Here is a 26476-nt window from a genome sequence, read left to right as displayed (position 1 = left end):
TAGTAACCTATAAGCAATGGATGTTCTTAATAATTAACACAAGATTAGTGACGCACAGCAAAACTTCAAATACAGCATAGAACATTTCTGTTTAATTTAAGGAACAGGACATGTTGTATTAATAATACCACCTGTAATTTCGATTTAGAATCCTTCATTTGTAAAATATGGTTATTTATTGTAACCAAGTGAGGTTTAGCCACTGGGCAGAAAACATGAATGATCTTTCATTTTGCATTCAACTCTGACAAACATAAAGAGCCTAATCAAACCCCATAGAGGTCGATTTTGTCATCCCACTACTCACCTAGAGCGCCTGAATCATTAGATTTAAAGATAGATTTAAATGTTGGATATTGTGGTTTTCAAAACTACTCTCTCTTTTTATTCATTTATTTCATTATTTAATTTATTTATTTATATATTGCCTTTGTGGACAGCTAAACTGGTGTAACATAAAGAGAGGGGATGGTATACACCACAGGCTTGAATCATATTTGCAACTTTCTACCACAGTTGGCCAGTTCATGAAAAGTAAGGCAGCAAACTTAATTTATATAAAGAAAAGTGAAGTTGACAAGTGTAGTTGTGTAGTCTATAAAGTTCAGTCTAACCTTAAATGTCATGCGCTAGGAGAACAAAGAAGGCAACATGCTCTTAAGGTGCTAGTGCTTAAGGTTTTTTGGAGGAGGCACTTAGAGGGAATTGATTAATCCTAACAAAAAAAAAAAAAAAAGGAAACGGAAACAAAGAAAGACACTGCCCAGTGGCTTTAAAGGCTCATTTGAAAGGGTGTCAAGAACAACCAGAAACTCCACTTATCACTGGAAGCTGGCACCTAGCTCCCTATAGGAAACATTTCAGCTCAGGGTGTTTGACAACCAATCTCTCTTCAAACCCACATTAGAAGGATTTCTGACACATGGCAACTGATAGTCCGATGTGGCAGACTTCTCTTTAACAGAAGCTGCAAAGCAACACAGATCTGATGGCATCAACTCTTCTCTTACCTCTGTTGGAGGAACTCCATATGCTTACCTCAGATTACCTCTGTAGGAGACAATAGTCGAGGCATCTCCCAACTCCTCTCAAGATGTAAGCCTTGAGGAGCTGCCCCAGGTTGGGCTCTCAACTTACAGCACAGGTTACTCGAAAAAATGTATTTGATATTTGGGTTTTGACTGAGGCAGCAACTCATAGCTGAATGGTGGTATAAGTGTTAGAATATGCTCTTTTTGTGAAGACGTGGGTGGTACACCAAAGTTTATTAACTAAGCAAACATTCAAGGCAAAATATTGCAGAAATATATCCAAACTGATGTATTTAAGTTGTTTAAGTGTTAATTATTTAATTCTGACACATAATGTTTGCTCCCTCGACCAAGTAAGTGCTGAAAAATATTTCCACCGACTCAAAAGTGCTCTAAGGGTGCAAAGACTGGATCAAAATTAACGCTGAACAGTCGGCCCAGAGTAATTATCTATGTAATTAATTTGCTCTGAATATTTCCAGACGTGAGCTGTGGCAGCTAAACTAGTAAAGGGGTCAGGAAGAGAAAGCTATAGCTAATGAAGCGATATGAATGAAAGGAGGGGAACATGTTGCTGTGGGAGAGCTAGATGAGGTACAAGCAACAGAGTAAGGGTTAGCTACCTCCACAAACACAAGGTACTTCTGGGGGAGGGGCTGTTTAAACATAACAATGGCTAAGAAAAGATTGATTTACAGTGGTGTTGCTTGGAGACAACACAGGCACAGCACGTTGGCTCATGGAGGAAAATGACAGAACTGTTTTCCAGGCGAGTTCCATTATGCTCCGAGGTGTGTTCAGAAAGAAAGCAAAGTGAAGTAGCTCTGTGCTGATTTGCACCAAACACCCAGCGTACAAATTGCACAGACATTTGCCTTAACCTAGTCAGAAAAAAATTATATTGACTGCATATGCAGCTTCTGGTTGATCTCAACGTTTAATCTGCATTACAATGAACCATCATGATGACTCTGTATGCCAAGTGAAGTAGGAGTGATTTCTAAATGACATTCTCAGCCATTTTTTGAACATTTATGTGAAAATATTAAGCAATATTGACAACAGAGTGCAAAAACACAGAACCTAACTCAAGGATAAAATACACTTAAATGAAACTATTATGTCAGGATGGTTAATAACTTTCAGGGGGTGCCAGACAAAGGTAAACTGATCTTAATAATGTTTAGTGTTATAGTGGCATTCATTCTAGATTACATACTGTAAACATAAGTCCTTAAAAGCTTCTTAAATCAAACCCCTTAACCCCAGCTATTACAAGTGTTTATTTTATGAATTTACAGAGCTGTGCTTTAAACCATTAAAACAGCAGGAAAGTGCTCATTAAAATTAGACTTTCAAAAGTCCCAGTACTGAATTATCAGTCATTTCAGTGTTTGTGCTTCTATTTTAGAGCACATGTGCAATCATTCAGATGACATGTACACTCACGCACACACACAAGCACACACAGAACTTGCCACGCTGTCTCTAGTAAGAGCATATGGTGGATATTTAATATTTTTCGAAATGTCAGTTAAGCCTGTTTCGCAAGTGTCACCACCAAATCCCTGCTGGGATTTTTAAAAAGAAAAGAAAAGAAAGCAAAAAAACCCGCTGAACTCACTTAGATACAAAACCACTTTCGACCTTACCACTCAGGGAAGAAAATTAAGGAAAAGAAGTCTGCAAGAGCAGGAGAAAATGCACAAACAAGTGCTGGATTAATGTGAACCAGAAGTAGGAATCAAGATGAGCATTTAAGGGATTTTCCTCATTGCTAGGCAATTCACTGCACATTCCTGTACAAACTCGCACACACCTATCTCTTTCCACAGCCATAACTTGAACGCTCCAGTCATTAAGCCTCCAGTGTCGCCCGCCACAAGAAACATTTCAATAAAGGCTGTTAATTAACATGCAAGGCGATTAGAATGTCATGTTTCAGAATGGGCAGCGATCTGTCTTCCTGTCACTTTACATACACGCACACAAACACACACGAATTGGTGCACACGCCTCACAGCCAGTGACTTAATGGCTTTTTTCACCTGCACTTAGCAATGGACTATGGTCTGTGAATAATAAGTGAGAAGACAGAGGAAAACAGGAGAGGGGGAGATGGTGTAGGAGTGAAAAAGAGATGTATTTCATGGTCTGACTGTCAATATAAATGCCATATTCTACTGAGCATTATTATATATTCACTCCTATTTACCTACTTCTTCTTTATAGACGTGTACATCTTTCTCTTGCAAAAAGACAGCACTGGTATTTATGCATGTTGTTTACTTGGACTCATCTTATAATTTACAGAAAACCAGAAGAAAAATTGAGGGAGATGCTTCAAACTCCATTACAAGATTTTTTGCTTTAAAAAGGACACAAACAGACCCCAATTTGATGCATTCTCTCAACAAACTGGCTTCACTCCACTCCAATAAAAGGGCATTTTCTTTGGCTTTGTGTAAGTTTGTATGTCTACACTTATTGTATTAGCTAGACGTCAAGGCCACAGAAATAGCTATGATTGTACTCGGAGAAGTGGGGAAAAATAGGTGTCGATAAAATGCATCTTATGCCACAATGGAGGCACGTTTGCTGCATTCCAATAGGGGTTACTTTGAGCACCTGCGGCAAAGCGGAGTCACACAGAGTGGAGAGACACTCTAAACAATCAGTGCCCTTGGGTCTCACAAACACAATTTTTACAGACAGGGGAGGGGAAAACACACTTCCACAATTACAGCTAAGAAACGCAATTTAATTATAGTCAGTGCTTGAAACACCTTGCTAACGTCTGCTGTAGCGCATTCTTCACTGACTCTGTGTGCATTTCCATGTAGATCTCTGAAATGTTAGCTACAAACATATGACAGCGTTTCCAAACAAAAACCGAAAATTTCATCCCGCAAACTGTGATGAGCGAGTGAAATGTCACAGCCTATAGCCAAACAATAAACAGGAAAACATAGAGCTAATGTTTACCTGAGCTCCCCAGGGTATGTCTATTGGTGGGAGGCAGAATTTCCAAGTGCAATTCTGGAGAGCTTATAGCTCAGTAAGCACGTGTATATGGGTGTGTGTTTATGTAACATTTCAATGAGGTATAATCCAAACTAATAAGAAGTAATAAAGGCAGTGTTGACCTTGTAATAGCTGGTTTCCTGCCAAAAGTGGGGCTTGAAAAGCTGTCTTTGTGCGACTGAGGCTGCTGTTGAGGCTGATCACTACAAGGGTTAACTAAACCAGCACCAAACAAGGCCTTTCTCTATCAGAGACTCTAGACTAGACAGCACCTTGAAATGAAACAAACTAACACAAAATGACATGTTTTAATGACCTGCATGTGAAACACAAGGTCAAACAGAGATGTAGTGATGTGTGAGGTAATTTCTGGGAGTGCGGACAGTTGATGATAAAATATATTCTGGCACATGCATTTTATATGACTCCCTGGGTTTATTAATGTACAAGTCCTAGGGTACTTTTACACTTCTTTATTTTGCCAATCAACAACTCTTACTAAAATTTTAAACTAACAACCTCAGCAGATTGTGTATTTTTAAAAGCACGACAAAAAAAGTTGTGAATATGAGGATGAGATTTGGTTCCTGACTAACTCCTTAGGCGCTCTCGAAAATGTGGCTTTATCGAGTATTATCAGCTTTATCTATTTACTTAATTATTTTTACAAATAATCCTATCAGGGGGCAGGATTATCTCCAGGTGACCTGAGATGTCATAACAGAAAATCTTTGTGCCACAAAACCACCACCTGTACTCATTCATAAAAATTGCATTATTGGCTCTGAGTGGATGGAATCAGTTTATTTAGGCCTCAGTCACACAACTTTGTGAGGAATCAACTGTTTACCTTTAAAGTAAAAGTTGCGCCTGTTGAAAAATGTTACATGGCACAGCGTTTACTGTGAAGGCGAATGGTCTTCTCACAGATTTGCTACCACAAGATGAGTAGTTTAGTGTCGGTAAGACCAGTTGGTGCCTTCCATGCAATTCTACTGCGATAGTGAGTCAATCGCAAAGAGGTTTGTGGTGCAGCACTTTATACAATTGTTTTGATAAATTTCACCTAGCGACTGCCAGAAACCACATCCGAACCACTTGGGAAATACACACTTTTTCTTAGAGACCTGTGGTTGCCAAGGGGTGTCTCTGATCAGACTGACCAACATGACCGGGGGTTTGGGGGCTGATTTCCCAGCCACTGTAAACATCCTCCAGCAAACACTCGCCAACCAGTCTGGGACAACACATTTTTCCCCAGTGACCACATGTTTCCAGGGAGTTGCCATCCAGTCTCTAGGCACGTGTGACTGGGCTTTACCCATCAATGCTTAAGCATTGGAAATACACATAACGATCCATTTCAAGCACTGACTGACTTTAGCTTTGAGACATTTAATACATAATACTTTTAATAATGGACACACAAGTGATCAACCTTTCACTGCAAAACCTCAAAGAATGGTCAAATGTTACAGGTCAACAAAAAAACTTTTATATGGATATTGTCAAATAAAGCTCTGTTTTGTTTTGGGGGGTTTTTGTACTGGAGGCTGCACGATAAAGCAGAAAAGGAAGGTCAAGCTACACAGTTTTTTCTCCTTTTTCTCTTTCTTTTTTTTATTTTTTTGCTAAAGGTTTGATGCCTCTGTGGGACAACTCAACAGATGAATATTCTATCTGCAGAGGTAGGCAGCCTTGAAGCAGTGAACCTTAACAGCAGAAATGTTCAAACACAATTCATTACTTGCTCTCCTGAGCTCACCTTTTCGTACTTCATCTGATTCCACTCTGGTGTCTTCGTGGGTTCAACACTACAGAGCCTCGCCATAGGCCTTAAACAGCCTTGAAAATAGCGAGGAAAAGAACAGCCTCTACATAGCCCCCTTTTTGCCATCCACACCGAGCTCTTGTTTAGGTTAGTGCTTGTGGATGAAGGTTTCAATAACATTTTACTAACCTGCCTTATCTACCAGTTTTAGCCTATTATAACCACTATTTTCCAAAGGCTTAAAAACACACTTGAATATCATCTGCTGGTTTTAGCAAGTTTAAATGGAGACAGTAACAGTATATTAAGCCTTTCCAGGGATGGCTGTATGCATGTTCAGGAAAGATTTTCTTATAACGTGTAATCATTTGAAGTTTGTTTTCATTTTTTAACATGAATGTGTCATTGACAAGCACGGAGACGAGGACATCTGCTCTGTTCACAATCACTGATTCTTAACATGCTCACACCTGAAAGACAAACGTTCACAAACATCTACACAATATTCACACATAGTAGATACCTACAGGCATGTGTGTCATTTTTGGAAAAAAAAAAAGGGGGGGGGGAAAAAATTCACTGTTCATAATAATTGTGCCTAAAACAGAAGGCACACGCGCTTTAATAGCATGTGCTCACTCCATAGCTGACAAACCACTCCACAGTCAGTTTTTCACTTGATGCACACTGCAGTGAACAATATGATATGCATATAAACCCATCCTCACACAACCAAAAATGACACCCAGATGAGCAATAGCGCAAACAGGCCCCCCAAGTGTCTCTTTCCTGTATCTGGGTGTCACGCATATAATTGAGGGCTTACAACGCGCTCCCCTTCTGTTAAGCCTTCCTATCTATCGGGCCACACACTGCTCTCACAAACTGCCCTCCACTGGTACACATCTGATTAGGCTTGCTCTGTAAATGAAGCTTTACAGGACAGACTGATAACAGAAGGAGAGTGGATAGGAGCAGGGCAGAGGGGAAAAGGAAGATTAGAATATGTAAAGAGGAAGTGAGGCATGGACAGACTTGAGTAGCAAACAAGAACATCTAGGTAGAGACAAGAGTGTGAGGAATATAACGTTGTGTGGAGAGGCAGGAAGGAGACCACGATGAAGTAGTTACTGTGTAAATGGGAGAATTCTTATTTCACTTGGAATCAAGGAAAAAATACTCCTTGTAGTTGCTTTGGTTGCTAGCTGATTGCCATGCCCGCCTGTAGGTCTGCATGCCAACTTGTCTGTACTCACTTGCCTACTACTCTCTGACCAGTTACCTGCAAAATCAAAGGTTTTTTGAAACATGTTTGTGCAGTGGTGCACTTTTATTTTGAATGCAAACAGTTTCCATCAAAGCTTTCACAGTTTTACTACTAAGAGAGTAGTTGGCAAATGTTTACAGACAAGTTGGTGTCTTCCATGCAGACTATGGGTAACACCAGCAATCTGCTAGAGAACAAAGCAATCACAAGCCCTCTCTTTGTAAACAAGTTCATCTAAGACTGCCAGAAACCACTTGCAAGGGGTAGTTACCAGAGGACATTAACTGGTCTCTAAGCCTGTGTGACTGAGGTCTAAAACACGAGTGCCTATTGGGTGCTGGACTATTATTTATTGCTCTACAGTCACTGCAAGGGCCAGTATCAATGTGTGTCGTACAGCTGTCACACTGAGGAACATATATGCTACATCAAAAAGCAATATTAAATCCTAATTCGCATTTAAAATTTTCAATTAACTTTAAGTGAATTAACAAAGGTAATCATCTATTTTAGCTTGCCCTCAGGATTTTAATCACCTTTCATCTGTTTTTGCATTCATTAAGCTGAAGTCATAAACCAGGGCTACTCAATTTGTAGCCTGAAGTCACTTTGAATAGTCAGCCTGATTTGTTTTGAACAAATAATTGAAAACAATATTAATTTACTGTTTTAAAAAATGTGTGCCTTGAGATGTTTTACACAAAAGTAATATGCTGGAAAAAACTTTAATATCCTGGCAAAGGTAATACTGAACAGGTTTAAACCATTGCAGGCTTAATTCAAGTACAATAAACAAAAAAATTCTTGACTGGTAACAAACTAAAACAAGCCCTGTGCTAACACCAGATGGAATTTATGGAAACTTCCAAAATAATAAAGAGGTTGTTAGAAGGCAAACACTAAGGAAGTGTGTGCTTTTAGCTTCAAGGTAAGGGAATAACCTTACTGCCAATCAAAGAATCCTATGCAATCTTATACATGATACAAAACAGGCATATGCTGAATGAAGTACATATGCTGTATTGGAGTAAATCACGATTTGTGCCAAGACAGCAACTTCCCACTCCTTTTATGTATAAAGAGCAGCGAATTATACATGCCTTTTATTATATAAACACGTACAAATGCACACATTCTGTCTAATGTCAGGGGGCTTTGCTCTACTTTTATCAGTGCCATTGATCAAATGATGAGGGGGGAATATCCAGCACCCGGTGTGACACTGTGGCTTTTTGCCAGAACTGCTGCTGAAACATATTTAAGAGTCATGAGCTGAGCCATTTAAACACGGCCAATGCATTATGTATTATGGCCATTCTCTGTCAGCTGAATGATGTACAATGCATTTGTCAAACAATGAAGTAACAGCATGAGAGGACATCACACGGACAGAGAAAAGGGGGCAAAAAAGGAATGAAAAACTTTAGGGGCCAATGAAAAAAAACAAAAAAAACAAAACAAAATAAAAGATGATATTAGGAATCCAAATGAAATGTGACCTTTAAGTACAAATAGATTTTACATTTAGATACTTCAGTAACCTTCCTGTAAGCAGAAGAATCCTACAGAGATAAAGACGGGGATGTTCTCTCGGACGGCGGCCGCCGAGGTGGAGTAAACCATGGCAACTATGGGAGGTAAATGACAGGTCAAAGGTCTGAGCCAGCAGGAGGAAATGACATCGGCAGGAAATATGAATAAACAGTGGGGGATAATCATCCAATACAAGCACTGACCTTGCAAGGGATTAGCAGTGGCATTATCTCTCAAATATACAGATGTAGAAAAATGAGGGAGTGAGTGACCTTCTAAGAAGAAAGTTTGTAATATCGAGTGTAACTGAACTCTAACACAATCTTAACAGCAGCATGCTGCTATTGACTTGCAGCAGATTAAAATGTCGCTAATCACATGTTAGGAAACTGAAATTCAAATTGAGTAGGCCAAGTTGTAAGTAATTTATTTACTTATTTTTCATTTTGACAGTGTTAGGAGTGACAACAGTTTTGGTGTGATCGTTTGGGGTAATTGTAGTTTTTTCAGAGAAATTATTCTGAGGCTACAAGAAAAAGGTGAGTGACATTCAAACTGAATAAAAAGTTTTTTTAAGCCTCAACGGTGAAGAACACATCTCAATTAAAGAGCTTGGCCTAGAGCAAAAACGGCATCCAGATTTTCTTTTAGTTTTACATCTTGTGCTGCTTTTTGCCTTTACGTAGTGGACTTTGTATGACTAAATAAGAAAAATTAACATACTGGGAAAATGCGAAAGGACAACTGGGGTTATTTTTATATGATGAGGCTACAACATTAGTTAAACATGCAGTATTACTGCATCTAAAAGGTCACGGCTCACTCACTTGGACAGCTGAATCATTTACAGCAGAGATGGGCAATTAATTTTCCCAAGGGGCCACGTGAGAAATTGGGAATGTTGTGCAGAGCCACACTAATAAGATGAACTCAATTCTGTTCAATATTCATTTTATCTCTTTATATTTTGCTACTGGTAAGATGAGATGTTACAATTAGGAAGTGAAACTGTAAATACAGTACTGTGCAAAAGTCTTGAGTCACTCTTACTGTATATCTTTATACTGTACTTCACTAGGAAAATAGGAAATAGGTACAGTGAAGTATTGAGACATTGCAAACATATATGACAATACAGTATACGAGGCAAATACAGAGTTTGTACAATTCTAACAAGCTTAAAAGTCAATATTTAATATGACCATCTTTTACTCAACACAGCCTGAAGTCTCTTAGCTAAGCTTTCTTGTAATTTTTTCTTTAAATACTCTTCAGGAAAAGTTCTCCAGGCTTCCTGAATTACATCCAAAGCTCTTGTTTGGATATTGGCTCCCTGTTTTATTCATTCTCTGTCAAGATGATCCCACACTTTTCTATCCAGATAAGCTTTCCAGACAATACCAATCAGACACTTTCCAGATGGTATTGATCAAAATTGATCTACATTCATAATTCCATCAATATTGACGAGATCTTCAACACCCTGGCTGAAACCATGACAGAGCCTCCACCGTGTTTGGATTCATCATCATATGAGCTGTTGCCTCTGATTTCAGTCCTGTTCTTGAGAAATCTAACATACCTTAGCCTTTTCTCAATGTTTTCTTGTGTTGAGAATGGCTTCTTGACTGTGATCATTTTTGATGACTCTTCATCGATGGGTCGATGTGTCTCTTGGGTCTCGTTTCAGGTCTTTGCTGGATTTTCCCCCCCCTATTTCTTAAGAAAATACAGAGTGTTTTAGGCCTGACAGGTTTTTTCCTATTTAATCATTTTTTATATCTGCTGTTAACGTTGGCATTTTCCATTGATTCAACTATAGAAATGGGAACAGGTTGCTAATAACAAAAACGTTATTTAAATTTCTGTCATACCGACACAATTCTGGTTCATCCCTTGAATGCCGATGCTTGAACAACTCTAAAATCAGTGTTACTTGGTTCAACAACTGGGTGAGGGGGGAAAAAAAAAAAAAAAAAAAAAAAAAAAAAAAAAAACGGGGAAAACAAACATTTCTCAAAAAAAAAAAAAAAAAAGTAGGTAAATCAGCTAAAGCGATAATACAGGATCAAAAGCATGTCAGAGAAAAACAAAATACCTCTTTCATGAACAGTAAATTGTCATCTTCTTAAAGCGCTCTGCTAAACTAGAGCTAATTACACAACCCTCAACAGGGTACTTTACTATTAAAACCTCTCAAGTCAGGGCAACAACTTACATCAACGCCCACATAACTTAAAGGACACCTGCATTCCCAGCAGAGAGAGAGATGAGTAGGAGGAAGATGAGGAGATTGAGGCTGAATAAGAGCGCAAGACAGGGAGGAGGAAGAAAGTTGGCAAGAACAAGAAAATAAAACGTGATAACCACAGTAAAAAAAACAGAAGCCTCCAAGTTATTATAGCAACACTGAGCATTTTACACCTGTCCACGGGTTGTATCAGTACTACTCGGAAGCAATGGCACAGTGGATGTGATGCCGCCTCTAGAGAAATACTTTCAGACTCAGAGACACACAATGAAACTAATAAGAGAAATAAGAAAATGCAATGTTTCACTTCTATAAACAAATTCCTTGTAGCCAGCAATAACAGGGACATCTCCTACACTTACACAGCTTGGTGTTATTGTGTCCCATGGGCACAGTTAAAGTGTACTATTATTAGGAACTGCAGGCCTGAAAGGAAGAGGGAGAGATTGTCGGAGTGAGATAGAGAAAGAACAAATGGACCATTTATATCAAAGCTTCATAAACACACATGGGGCCTATTGTTACTAAGGCTACCTCTATTAAAAACGAAAACACTATTGTCATCCAACAGCTCATAGATACATGATTACATCCTGTGGCGCCACGCACACTCTCGCACTCACTCATAAAGAGGAACACATACGTCTGTGTACACAGAGAGGACAAATGCATTTGCATAAATCTGTACATAAACACATACGCCCAAGTCATTTCAGTGCTTCCCCTTCACAGATTTAAGCCTAAAATAGCAGAGGCTTAAGGATTTTTTTCTCCACAAGTTACAGGAAAGCGTGTGTGCTGAAGTTGGCTGATGTGTGTGTGAGACGGAGGATATTAGCAAAAGCTCAAAAGTGCATCTATAATATGTGTGTACTGTCTGTGTGATTGCGTTCGAGTCTGTGTGTGTAAATGCAAACGAGGCTTGCCCAGCTGTAATCCCCGAAGCAAGAGTACGCGTGTGTTAGCGGGTGTGAGAGAGAAAGTGTGTGACCAGTAAGATGGTCGACGACGTAAGCTTCAGCCTTCACAGCTTAAGCCCCCCTCGCTTTTCTACCCCATAAGGCAAACAGTGGATAGACCACAGGGCTTAGCAGGAGAAAGAGGAGAAGAGGACAATATATGGAAACTAATTCAATTTCAGCCTCTTTGCGCAGCTCTCCGATCTGCAAATACCACCACAGGCTGATGTAAGGAAATGGAAATCTCAACTTATATACTTCAGACTATGGAGTATCTGTAGATTGGAATCCTATATAAGCGCACTTCTGCACTTGAGGAGCAGTCATGCAGCTAAATGCCTTCTCCATGTGAGGTTCAGATCCAGCCTCTCAAGCTGTTTCTGCTCCCTCGTTACCTGTCACCGTCTCAATTTTCCTGTATATTACCTAATGAACTTTCCAAACTCACAACTGGTGAGAAACTGGTTATTCTTCTTTTCTCTACAGAAAGGCTGCCTTGCATATTTAGGGGTGCTAGTTTTGTAGAAGTAGGGGTGTGCTCCCTTTCATAGCAACTTTATGTTTTTTCAATTGATTGGTTAAAAGAAGGCATTTTAAGTCATCACCTTTTCTTGGCAAAACACAAACTAACTAATTTACTGATGAATAAAACCAAACAGGTAGATTAATTAATAATGATTTTCACTAGCAGTTGATAAGAAAGAACAAATGTCAGCATCCTTCAGCAATCAGGTGGACTTGCCATAAGTCCAGTTTAATGAACTCCTCATAATCCTCGCTGTTTTTTCCCCAGTGTGCAGGTACTGTTGCAGAGATAACAAACCGTGTTATGAGTTTGATCCTTACCATATAGCCCTTTTCAGACATGGGATACGGTTTGTCTTATAAATATAGCATTCCAGGCAGGCACGTTAAAGTAATAAAACTATTTTATTCAGACAAACAAACAAAAGCACACAAACAAAGATCAAAATACTAATACTGTATTTTACAGTTTGAGATGTTGGTCAACTCATAAACAAGCTTTGTCAAGTCAGAGGCTCCACAACAGCAGGAAAAAACAAGCCTTCAACCTGTCGGGGAACTGTCTTGGGAACATGTGTGGTAGCAGACAAGTAAGGACCACGAGAGCCGTGGACGGAAGCAGATTGAGGAAGAGGTGAGGTGATTGTGACACAAGACAAGAATGAAGTCAGCTGACACTGAGCTACAATTGTCACTGGCTGACCCAAGGACTAGAGACATGTCAGTTGTTCTCTTATTGGACTGGTAAGGCACAGCATCGGTGGAAGCCGCTGTTCTCTGGTGTCTCTAGGGCACGATCCATTGAGCTGCTTTTAAATTCCTTGCATACTGTTCTTGGTAAAATTAACTAAAAAAGTTCAGCCATACAGGGATTTCCTTGAGCTACATATAACTGTCTCCAGAATGACAATTTCTTTCAGCCAGTGCTTCAAGTCTATTGTGTAATCAAGCCCTGAGGTCAAAAAATTAAAATCAAGTTCACCTCTCTGAGTTCCCTCAGATATGCACCCTGACTGGTGACGTCTGCCGGGCCCAGCCTGTTAAGGTTATACTGACCAGAAAACCGAAGGCACCTTAAGAATCCAAGAACAACGAGGTAACAACATTTCAAAGACTAGATAATTACCCAAAAACTAAACACAAACATGAGTCAAACATGCAGAGCTGATTTTTACATGTCAAATGTTAAAGAAAGGCATTAGACAGTAACCACTGTTACCATCTACTCCAGTGATTTTCTAACACTTACTAATCACCGAGCAGTTTGTTTCTCTCAAGTATATAAATGTAAATGCAAATAATTGTATGTGCCTCAATTATAATTACACCACAGTCATTTCTCAGACAACTTAAAACATTTATTTAAAACATTTATACTGTTTAATGAATTTCTTTCAGCATACTGATTTTTGGTGTTCTCTAAAGTGGACTTGAATAAACCTAACAAGCTAAAAAAAATGTCTCTGCCAGTGTTTGTGTAACACCAAGGCATTAAATAACAAAAGTCTCAGGTTAAAAAAAATACAGATGTATACTAGCGATCAGGGATATCAAGATTTCTACTCATGCTAAGCTGCACGCCCAGAAACCGTGAAATGTTTCATACTTGACACACACACACACACACACACACACACACACACGCACAGTGGCGATAAAAACAGACAAAGATTGTCTATTGACTCGCTCCCCTTACCAGCCCACATAAATCTGCTGTACTGCTCTGCGCATTTTAATCAGCTGCTCTTAGGGTTACGTTATTTACCTACTGAATGCCAGATAGAGGAGCAAACAAGCTATTACACTATCTAAGTTTACATTACATTATGTTTCACATCACTTAGGCATATATGGTGCTGAACAGCTAAAAAAAGAAACATGGAAAACTAATTCTCGGAGCGAAACAGATGTGACAAAGAAAGTAGGAAGAAAAAAAAAAAAGTGATCTAAGGAATAGTCAGCATAACAGTGTTTGATATCTTTACTGTATCCTTCTGAGGTAAAGTCACATTTAAATACAACTGACGATGATTTTTCTTTAATGCACTGATCCCAGTGTTGTTCTGCAGGTTATGACAAGTTAATCAAAACCACAAATTGTGCAGAAAAATAACATGTTAAACCTGGATTAAGCTTAAAAAGCACAAGAACTCTTGTGTAACAGTATACCCTTACAGCCCCATCATACGATACAGGGGAAGATAACAATCAGATGTATTTTCATCGTCAGTAAGATAGTTTCTGTGCTTTCATGCAAAGTAACCTCACCTTGTAAAAAGCACTACAATACTCTAGGGAGTGAGTGGGTATCAAAATTTGCCCAAAGGCAATGAAAACCTGTTAAAAGTACGCAAACGCTCACACAAAAGCATGTAAACAAGCACAGAGTTGCAAAGATATACACACGCAGCAGTAACGAAGCACACACAGCAATACTTCACTCCTCCGCTCAAGGGGAGGAGCACGCAAGCCCCATCTATCACCGTTCAGCGCGTTTAGAGTAAAGCACCTCAGATGAAAGCGAGCGCTGAAAGATGAATGGAAATAGCAATAAGAGGGGAAAAGAGGAGGAAGGGGTTTGGTCTTGGAACAGGATTGAAGGCAACCCAAAAAAAAACAGAAAAGGGGAGAAAAATGTGGATGCATGTTGACTATGTGAGAGCTACGAAGGGGGTGATCAAATAAGAGAATAAGACACTAAAAACTGAATGACAACAATAATCTCACAAGCTGACAGATGGGTAAATACAGATGGACATAACAATGGAATTCACAACTGAGTAGCTCAATCCCTCACAACACAATCACAAAAGTCTGGATGATGGGCTGTCACTGTCAAGATTTTTTATTAGGGACAGAAGACACTTCCACATGAAGTATTTCCAAAACATTTATAATGATATCCTTGATTTCTAAGCGGCCACTGCTTTAGAGAAGACGTCAGACGGCTACTCTACATGCACGATTTGCCTCAAATTGACCTGAGCTGAAAGTAAACTGATTTAAACGCCGGGTATTTAATCACGTTTCCGTAAAGCTTCACTTTAGCTTCCACTTTCTATCAGCAGTGCAAGAAAAAAAAAGTTTGTCCTATAATCACTATTTGGCTGAGAAATATTTAGATTATTCAATATATGAATCACCAAACGCTGTACTGTGTACACAAAAATGAAGAGGATTTGACTTCCATCTCTCTGAAAGTCTGAAATCATTCCTCCCCCTTCCCAATGTTATACTAGCTCTGCTGGAAGTCCTCTAAAAGCAGACCAAAGCTTCTCCTTTTCTTTCCTCTCACTTGTACCGTCTCCCACAGGTGTCTTGCTCGATCTCGTATTCATACAGATGTACACAGGAGGCCACGACTGACAAAGTAAAGGATCATGGAGAGGTGCGCGGGTGAAGCAGGAGAATTACCATATGTAAGGAAAGGAGGTGCCAAGGTCTCTGTTTCTGTCTTTGGATAATGCAGGTGGGCTACAAGGGACAAGATAAGCACAGACAGATGTACATGCACTAACAGCGTAGACACCATTGAATGCATGCGAATGCAAAACACACACAGCGTAAGAACAAAAGGAGCACAAAGGCGATGAGCACAGGAGAGAGAGCAGACGAGGCGGTATCGCTGTCGATCCAGGTGTGTTGAAGATACAGTATGGGCCACTACCAGTGTATGGGTCAGTCAGATGAGGAAGAAAGTGGTGGTGTAGAGATCTGATTAGCACTGGGAGAGTGGCTAAGGGGGTTTTCTCATCAGGATCAGCTTTCAAACCCATGACATAGTGGTACTTTTAATTCAGCAAGGGAAATGGATAAACCAAGACTTCGCCATTCGTGTGCCTATGGGAATAAAGAACTGAGATGGACTTTGGGTTTTTTTGTTTAAAAGGTGTTGTAATATATACTTAGGTCCATAAGTATTAAGACGATGACAACTTAAAAAATCTCCATCTGTACATGAAAGATGTGACTGAAGCGCAGAATTCAAGATGTTTACAAAAGTATTACATTTACTGTTTAGGAATTACAGCAAATTTTAATAATTTTAATATATAGTCCACATTTTCAGAGGCTCTAAAATAATTGGATAAACTAAGGGAATTTCAAGTGTAAGGATTGTTTTTCAATGACTGTCTTAATTTACAACAAATAGGCATCACCAAATGTTGGGTTTCCTCCCTGGAGATGCCAGGCCTTTACAGAAGCTGCCTTCAGTTTGTGGGTCTTTTTGGCTTCAGTTTTGTCTTCAGGAACTGAAAAGCATGCTCCACTGGGCTGAGATCAGGTGACTGACTTGGCCATTGAAGAATATCCCGTTTCTTTGCCATGAGAAACTCCTGGGTTGCTTTTGCAGTATGATGTGGGTCATTACCAATTTTCACTATAAAATGTTATCTGATCGGTTTTGCAAAATTTGGCTGGATCCAAGAACTGTACACTTCAGAATTCATTCAAGTCTAATCTTGCCTTCATGTTCCAGAGCTTAACCAGGTGTTTGCACCTTGCTGTAAACATTCTCTATTTACATTTATGACGACATCTCTTTCTCCTCCAGAGTTTTCTTGATTTTGCCAGATGTTGGGTTCTTTAAAAAAAAAAAAAAAAAAACCAAGGAAAGAATTCTGTGATCACTGACCGTCTTTCACACTCGTTGGTGTTGCAGAGCTGGCGAGTCCTTTCCTTCTTTTTACATTCCCGTTGTAACTACCTCTCCAATAATAATTTTGACCTCTCAGTCTAAATGGTCACTTGCTTCAAAGTCTCCTTGGACCTCGCATTGAGAGTTCCAGTGTAGAGATACCAAATGCAAATTCAAAAGCTGGAATTAAATCTAGGTCTTTTATCTTTTTATTTGGCCATTCAATACTGACAGGACACGACTAACCTATTAATGAAATTACAGGTTAGTTAATTGTCCACTTGTGTCTGCCCTTTGAAAATGCAGCATCATGTATAAATATGAATGTGATACTTTTGAAAACCAATTAAAGATTAATTAAAGCTGAAAGCCTCCACTTAAATCACATTGATTATTTAATCTAAAATACAAATCATTGTTGCGCGGAGACAAAATTACAGAAATTGTGTCCATTAGGGCTGTGCGACATGACCAAAATCGCATATCCCGATATTAAGACATCTATCGTCCCGATAACGATATAAATAACAAAAATGTGTGCGAATAGTTCTAAAATAAAGTGGCATGTGTTGTCTGTGAGCGACCTGCATTGCTCTATAGTGAATCACCACATTGTATCTTTCCAGTTGCTAGAAGAAAATGCTTTTTAATATAATCTCTTTTATTAATACTTCCTTTACATTATCTCTAGTGGCTTTAATTGACCCTTCTTTTCTACAAAATCTATAACATGGGAAATTTGTTTCTAGACCCCAGTATCTCCCTTTCAGACTAACTACTTAACCGGATATTTAAACATAATTTTTAAATGTCCCAAAAGTGCCTTTGCAGTCCCAAAAGTCATCAGTGATAAGAGGGCACTTTATAGATAAAGCCTTCTTAAACAGAGGGTCAAGACTCTGAATTGCTTAGAAGGAGCACAGCCTTGAGTCTTGGTTACACTAAATGTATCCCATTATGATTACTCGACTCCAAGAACAAGAGAATACAGCAAATGAGTACCAAGGATCAAGGTAACTAACATACGCAAATGAATTTAAAATAATTAATTTAACGTCAACTTCTTGATTCACCCGTACTATTAAAAGTAAATAAGTTTTACCCAAGATACACATAAAAGCACAACAAGCATCTTGGGGGTTAGCGACAGGGTCTCTGGTTTTTCAGACACTGTCTAAAGCCTTTCACTTCCATTGATGAACATCAATGAGTCACACATTTTCTCTTTTCTATTGGCAGCAAGAACTCTCAATAGCCTTTACATAGTGAACTGTAAATCCCAGAACTGTAAAAAGCCTTGCAAGCTTTATAAAACATTTCTAAAACAAACCATGCCTACATGTTTGAAATATGTTTTTCATTTGGTCTTTACTTGCTCCCAAGATTATTTTAACACTGCCAGCGTTGCAGCTGAAAGAATGAGGCTAATATTGAAATAACAATAAGAATAGGAATAAGAATATAAACACATTAATTTAATGAAAGATATCTTGTAAACTTTTTTCTTTGCCAGCTTTCCTTTTTTCCTTTGGCTGCAACAATTGTGTAGCTTTTAGCCTGGATCATATTGTTAAATTCTTCATATTGGTTTAGGATTATAGCTTTCTGTTCGGCGTTAATCCCTTTAAAAGTAACATGAGAACAGCAAAAATGTCTGAAAAGATTGAAAAGACCATGTGTATGAAGACTAAGTATCCCAAAGAGAAAACCACTTGTAATGCAAGACACAGGAAATCTGAAAAGAACGCTTTAGGATGTTTAATAAAATCTTTCAGTGCCCATTATTTATCATCAATCATAAGTTGTAGGTGTTAGTTGCTGAAAATCACAAACCATATGAAATATGCTAATCAGACAATCCAGGTGTTTAACAAACCTCTATACTGCTTTGATTGCAACCAAAATGTTATTTAGGCTAATTAGTACGATGTTCTTTGATGAATGCCACACAAGATTTGGAAGTTATTTTTTCTTTCCATGGCACTAACTGGGCTTTCAGTAAGATCATTACCCCAAAATGCTCTATCCTCACTTTTTCCATTTACTTCCTCTTCCTCACAAAATAATCTCTGAAACCATCTGCACTGGGAGTAAAATTACATATTGCCAGCTTTTCATTTCTGTCATCTAAACCTGTCTTTTTGTCTCCTTTTATATCTGTTTTCAAAGCTCCTATAAAATCACACAGGAAGCAAAAGCTGGGAGGAAAAAACAGAACACTCAAACGTAAGAGGCTTGTGGACATCTCAAATGCACTCACAGAAGCCATTAATAAAAATAATTAGCGCGGAGATGGGCGGAAAAAAACAGGGGCCAGCTTGGCAGATGTAAAATCTCATTTCTGTGATTTAATTTTTCAGAGGCTGAAGCAGGAAATCCACCAATCATTGTGTTAGAGTACAGAGCTCTAAGAACAGGCATCTCTATCCTGGAAAGAGATAAATGTACACACAAACATAAAAACACACAGACCCTATCAGCAGCCAAAGAGGGCCAGAGGGATCATTAGTGAAGGAAGAAGATCAGATATCGCTAATTCATCTTGGTCAAAAGGATTAGAGACACAAGCAGAGAGAAGGGGATATATACCGGGCGCCTGTGAACATTCCTGGTTTAATGTACTATTGTGATTTTGGAGTCATTAATCAGACACCAGTAGACACACGCCCACATAATGTTTCACTCACTCGCAAATGCAGTTCAGGTTCTAGTTCAGAAAGGTCAAGGTGACTGTTGTTAGTGTAATTCACAGAAATCGTTAGCAAATGGTAGCTCATGTTAGAGATTAACCATTCGAGTCTACAATCTACAACACAAATAATCATGATTATGTTATGGAAGGTTAACGCTTAGTGACGGCAACATTAAGTATTTTCTATATCATTTGTCCCTACTTTGCAGAGAACAGAGAAAACTGTAGTGGTGTAGTGTGGGGCAGTGTGCAGCCTTCCAAATGTAATCGAAGTAGTTCGGTCAGGAAAAAAGCCAAGAGTCGGAGTAATAAATTGTTGACTGTGGTGTTTCTCCAAGTGCAAAATCAAACAGGAAAAGCCTAAAATCCAATTTATAACAAAATTAAATGACTTGCCAATGGATCCAAGCATCCTGGATCCATTAAGACAAGTGGATCGCACATTCCAAGATGTTGTCCTGTGCGTGTTCGGGCTACTCGTTCTTCTGCACACAATAAGCCTGAAATAATTTATTGTTGTTGACGTTCCAAATTTTATGGAAGAAAACCAATCAAACAAGGAGTCAGCCCAGGGTGCCACACTTGTCACTGTTTTACATGTTCTCCATTTATAATGAAACAAGTGTTTTGGGGCCACATGATCCAACAATAGCGCTGTTATGTATGAAAATCCCCTCAAAGCCCGATGAGTTTCTCTCGACTGTGTTGATAAACGTCAAGCGCTATAGTTCCAGTTTGACACTCAGGTATATTAAAGTTTTATTTTATAGACATTTTAACAACAATTACCAGCTAAAAACAATTCACAGACGTTGCATTTACATCAAGAAAATCAAATGCCAAAGTTCGATAGACTATAGAAAAATCACCATGGTACTAACAAGCAACAGCTTAGTGTTTTGTGTAATTTCTAATAGCTAAAGAGTCAAACTACAGTGAGTTGCAAAACAAAAGAAAACTGAAGAAACAACGCTTAAAAGTCAACAGGTGAAAAGCCTAACTATCAAAAAAAAAAAAAAGGACAGACGGCTTGTTATCTTAAGTTTAACACATTTAAGTATCAAAAATAAGAGAACCCCATGTGACAAACAAGCAGAACATCCATTAGTTTATTATCTCATTAGTCCCTTTATGAAATTCTGAACAGGAAATTTGAATAGATGAATTATTCAAACAATAACAAATTAACATAATATAAAAGCAAAAGAAAACAGACAAACCATTGCGGTTGGGAATTATTACAGCTTAAAGTCAAATTAAACTTTTTTTGACGATCAAACTCAGGCTATCATGCATCACACCAAATATTTATTTTGGGGGGGGGGCTGGCTTTTGTTACGATACAGATTGTGGGTATTTTGAGCTGCAAAGATAACAGGAAATAGCATAAGTGGTAAAAACCCTTCAGACTCGAGTAACAGTAGATTGGAGAAAGCAGACACCCAAAGAAAATAGTCGGCTGCGCTGCTGGGAGTGTCATTTGTGCAATTTGAAGGGTGCACACATGCACAAACACAACTAAACAGTGCCACACAAAGAACCAGGATTGCACTCCTGATGCTTCAGTACCGATGAACTCCAACTGTGTATTGTACTGTAGCTGATGAAAGACTCAAATATTCCGCAAAACATATGGCAGAATGGAATCAAGCAGAGAGGCAAGGTAGTGTAAACAAAATAAAAAGAGGAGATGATGCTACAGGGATATAAAAGAGATATATAACACCTGAGTGTATGCTGAGGATGAAAACACCATGTATGTCCCCCATCAGACAATACAAACAACTCTAATCCACCAACACAAGTAAATGTATAAAATCCCGAGTAGCCTTTTCATACCTCATATAATGTCCTCTGAAAGACTATTTCTCCAGAAAGCACACTATTTAACCTCTCATATAAGAATTCACAAAAGTCAGCCATCAAGTAACCACCGCATGGTTTGACATTGAGTGGCCTGCCGAGTAATGCTTCTCGGTTTATTTAAAGAGTTTACTTAAAGGTAAATCTCTGGTAAAACTCTAGTGTGGGTAAATGTGCAGAAGAGCTCCAGCTAACACTGCTTTCTTCTGCTTGAAACTTTTCAATAATATTTTCACTGTTTACAAGTCTCATAAGAGGAAAGCTGTAAAATCAAATGAGTCCTGAATCACAGTGGTGAATGTGGGCAATAATGGAAATGATGATAATGTTGGCGGTTGACTGCAACAAAGGGACAGTGATTGAAAGTATCCTACCGTGGTCTGTAATTTTACAAGACACGAGATAGAGCTCCTTCAAACTTCTCCCCTCCTTGGCAATGATTTCCACACACCTACAAAGAGACACAGAAAAACAATAAATGTTTAAAACATCACCAGAAGCATCTGCGTCGTGTATATTGTGTTTCAATATTCCTTGAGGGCAACACTGCAATGCAATGCGCACGCCTCCTCGATTATGCACACGCACACAGGCACGTCGGATTATTCCACAGTAAAGGTTAAACAGCACTGCTGCAGGGTCATCTTTTAACACACATATTAATAATTAAATACCCGATCTGATTAAAGAAGTATGCATCAACACAGCCAGAGTGTATGTGTGAATATGTGCATGTGTGTGCCTCTCATACACACATTAGTTGTAGGCCTGCTCACTTCAAAGAGGCAAATCTGCATTCAGTCCACTGTCTGATCCCGAAGGACCAACACAGTGTGTGAGTGTGTGTGTGTGTGTGTGTGTGTGTGTGTGTGTGTGTGATAGACAGACAGCATACACTAGAGAATGCCATGGGGAAGATCAGAGTATCTGTATCAAATGATTCTCTTTAAATGCCTCTAATGAGAGTAGTGCGTGCAACAAGTAGATTTTGATCAACGCATTTGACCCATTAACCTTCAGGAGAAAATGTTTTGATCTTGACGCTGGTGTTCTTTCATGAAAATTTACGAGACAAAACAGACTAGAAGCACATACACATGCATACTGTACAGCTCTCGTGTGTGAAAACAGAGGTGGGAGAGAAATCGTGATGTTCAGCTGACTGTTGCAGGTGAGTTTCAAATCTCAAATACAGAAGTACTATTGAGGGACTTTTTTTCCCCCTTTTGCAGTGCGCTCTGTAAGAATCTGCTTTACACGAATCTGAACTGGCGACTGGAGGTTACTCCAAAATGCACTCCATGTATTAACTCACTATCTGGATGGCTTATCTCAATGAAAGTCCAGGAGCATGAGTGAGAATCTGAGATTTCTTTCCTTTTGTGCTGTTTATGGCACCTCTTTAATATCTAGCGAAAAGGACTTGCTTAAGATTGATTTCTTTTGTTTTTTTCTCCACGAAGAATTTAAGGTTGCCCGGTTCATGGATTTCATTTGATGTGTGATATATATAACACCAAACTAATCAAGGAGTAAACAGGTGCTAGAGAGAGAAGTTAAAATGTGTGTTATATTTTTGAAATTCTTATTTCTGAGTGGAGCCAAAGCTGTTAAAATGTGTACTGACCCATCTGCTTTAGTTCACTGGACTGCATCTTTATATTTTGCCTTTTCTATTAAATTTTTGCTGCAGCGGTCCTGTGAGTCTCTCCGTGTTATCAGGTTGTCTTTCACCCACTTTTTCACTGTCACTTCGCATCTCTGCCTGTTTATTTTCCTCTTTTCCTCTCTGCTTCTTACTTCATCCCACCTTTCTTGCTTTGTATGGCTACTCTTCTGTATCTCTGTCTGCGGCCTACTGTGTGATGGGGATAAAAGAAAACACAGACAAGACCTGTTGAAATTGGCAATTCCTGACTCAAGATTGTGCTGTGGCCAGCCTTAGATTAGAATCAGTTACCGCAGGGTCACAATATCATGCTGTTTGTCGGGGGGCTACAGTATTAGACCTGCTAATAAATTAATGTACTGGGAAGAGCTGGTGAGGAAACGGATAAAAAAAGAAAGCAGCAATTGAGGGACTGCGACAAAGGCCGAGGCGAAGTGCATCCTCTGGGAGCTTGTTACACTGTGCCCAGGTCCCCAGGGTTAGAGCAAAAGCAATTAGATCAGACATCAATGAACGCGGGAGGGAGCAGGGAGAGTAACTACAGCAGGAGACAGTAAGTAGAAATTTCTGTACAGTAGTCGAAGGGCTACATCATGGGAGACTGACAGATCTAAGCAAGTGGGGGAGAAAGAGAAGAAAGACTAAGAGGCCATTAACAAGGCCTGAGTGAGGTGAAATGACAGGAGGTGGGATCGAAAAGAAGACCAAGCAAAACGAAGCAGAGGTGCACGAAGTGATAACCAAGACCTGGTTCATGCAACCTGGATGGGCTTCAAGATGCATAAACACCGCACAAACACCACAAAGGTCAGCTAGCATTAGCAATCTGATCCTTTTGAACAGCGTACAGACCCCCATAGCTAAAACCCCTCAATGGATATAGTGTTCATGTTTTGACAGAGCACAGGAGCCAATCAGCATGAGTCAGCTGCCGTGATGCAAGCACACAAGTGAGGTTCATAACAGTTTTAAGGGAGTGGCAGGCCTATACATTATTATAGTAAAGATGCAGGTGGGTTTTTTAAAAAAACAGATTGCTTTCTTTTAAAGGCCCCAGGGGGTCAAGCCTAAGTTCTCTGATCTGCAGAGTGTGACAGGACACTGCTGGTGGCTTCAAAGCCTTTCTCCAGCATTGCCCATCTTACTTTTAGTTGTTTATGCAGAAACATGAAAGTGAGAAAGCTGAGGTGTTGGCACAGAAAAGACCACTTTGTTGGTACGGAGGACTGAAAATGGATTACTCATATCAAGTGTTACGGGAGTGAAGCTCTCAGAACTGGGACGACATGATAAATATTTGTATTTAGCTGTGTTCTTATTTGCTTCAAGATAGAGTAAAAGTTTTTAGGGAAGCTGGTCTTATCTGAATTTCCTTAAGAGTTTGTAAGTGCACTTGTTCTTGTTTTTGGCTTACTATAACCATAGACTTAATGAGCATGGCATTTGAGAGACTGATTGTGTCAGCACTCTAAACGAATTCATAGTGTGATGAAATGCATGCAAATTAGAAGGAAATTCACAAGGAAATCTTCTTTTTACACATTGTTTAGCAGCAAAGTCACCAAGGTTGGCTTTTGTCAGATTTGACAGGTGATTCTCAGACCATTGGTTTTATTCTTTTTCATTTATATAAGAGCATAATCTAGGGAGAAAAAAAAAGCACTGCCTGATAATGCTGGAAGGAAGGATGCTATATGATAAGGCCTTCTTGCATAATGATTTTGGTAAAACATATGAATGCAAACATGAAGCGGAGGAAGACAAGATCATTGCAATGTTGTTGAGAAACTACTGGTAAATGGGGACGAGGGTGGGGTGAAGAAGAGGAAAAGGAAAATGATAATGATTAAAGACGTTTTAGAAAGAAAAACATTAGAAAGACAGAAAGGTGGTGGATATGATGAGGAAAGCAGACAATAGATGTAGAGGTTAGTTGTTGACAGAATGACACAGCTGATGTCAGATGAAGGATTAAGAAAAGCAGTTTGAAACAGAGGTGGACTGATGAAGTGACAGAAAAATCTGGTGATGCGGGGATGATAAAACAGTGTAAGAGGCAAGAAGAGAAATATCACTGAAGAAGAAAATCAAGGAGTAGAAATGATAAGCTAGAAGATAACGAAATGTCAGAATAATGGAGAGGAAAGAATCAGGAAACTGAAAAACAAAAAAAATGTTTTACTTTGTACTAAATTACTGAGGCAATGATAAGTGAAGAAGAAGCAGACAGACAATGATTCACCACTTATTCAACAAGAGCTGCAGAGGGCTTAAGCCTAACCCATCTGATGCTGCGTGAGAGGCAAGTTAGATTCTGGACACGATGCTAGTCCATCACAAACAGCTCATGCCCTCATGCACACCTACGGCCAATCAAATGAAAGCATGTGTTTGGATTCTAGGAGGAAATGCAGGCCGGACTCAAGAGAACTTGCAAACTCCATACAGAAAGACTTGAGTAAATTGTAAATGGAATGGTACTTTTATAGTACTTTTATAGTACTTTTCTACTCTATTTGAGCACTTAAATGCTTTTTTGCTACGAGTCTCATTCACACATTCGATGATGCGCTTTTTTTTCTTCGCCTAAGCATTTTTATACACTTACAGTCACACTCCAAGGGCCATAGTGCTAACCGCTGTACTTGTGTACCATGAAATGATGAAGATTTTAAAAATGAAATAAATAAATAAATAAATAAATGAATGAATGAATGAATGAATGAAAGGAAAGCACCAGAAGAAAAGGAGGATGAGGAGGATGACGTTCAAGCATCTTGTATATCGTACAGTTATGCAGCTAGCTAATACACAGCTCCAGGCTATCTGTTCCAATAAAATGACAATAAAATGGTTTCTATGATAACTAAGTACCACATGTGTACACGAGTAGTGAGGGGATAAAGGACCAAAGGAAGTGAGTCTCATCAGGGGTCATCTTGTAGTTTACTGTCTCTGTAATGCCAGCACAAACAGCTAGAGGTAAACAATTAAAGTGTCCCTCCTTTCTTAATCTTGTTTTTACAGTTAAACCTCAACAGGATCTAACTGTGGTTCAGTGCTTGGAGAACCGGGGAATTGTTAAAGTTTATCATTCGTAAAAGCAAAGTCAGATGCAAAATTTCTATCTAAACTGAATTACTAAATCCATACCACTGGACCTGAAGGAGCAGTGGTATGGATTACTCTAACTCTAAAACATTTTAGATATAACTGTGTTTCCAAGACAGCTAATGCCGCCTGCCAAAGAAT

The 26476-nt window shown here is 39.1% G+C and overlaps 1 protein-coding gene across 2 annotated transcripts in view; it reads right to left on the bottom strand.

Annotated features, from left to right (window-relative positions):
* The window catches only part of fbxl17 (F-box and leucine-rich repeat protein 17), a 229773-nt gene that overhangs the window by 49307 nt on the left and 153990 nt on the right, over positions 1-26476 (bottom strand). For both annotated transcript variants that reach the window (XM_040050698.1, XM_040050699.1), the window contains exon 9: positions 21930-22006. In XM_040050698.1, the coding sequence (XP_039906632.1) occupies positions 21930-22006 (77 nt within the window). The remainder of the gene's footprint in view (positions 1-21929; positions 22007-26476) is intronic.

The sequence above is a fragment of the Simochromis diagramma genome, unplaced genomic scaffold, assembly GCF_900408965.1.
Source record: "Simochromis diagramma unplaced genomic scaffold, fSimDia1.1 OVJJ01000131.1, whole genome shotgun sequence".
Lineage (NCBI taxonomy): Eukaryota > Metazoa > Chordata > Actinopteri > Cichliformes > Cichlidae > Simochromis > Simochromis diagramma.
Note: the sequence above shows the minus strand (reverse complement) of the source record. Positions and strands in the feature narration are given on the sequence as shown.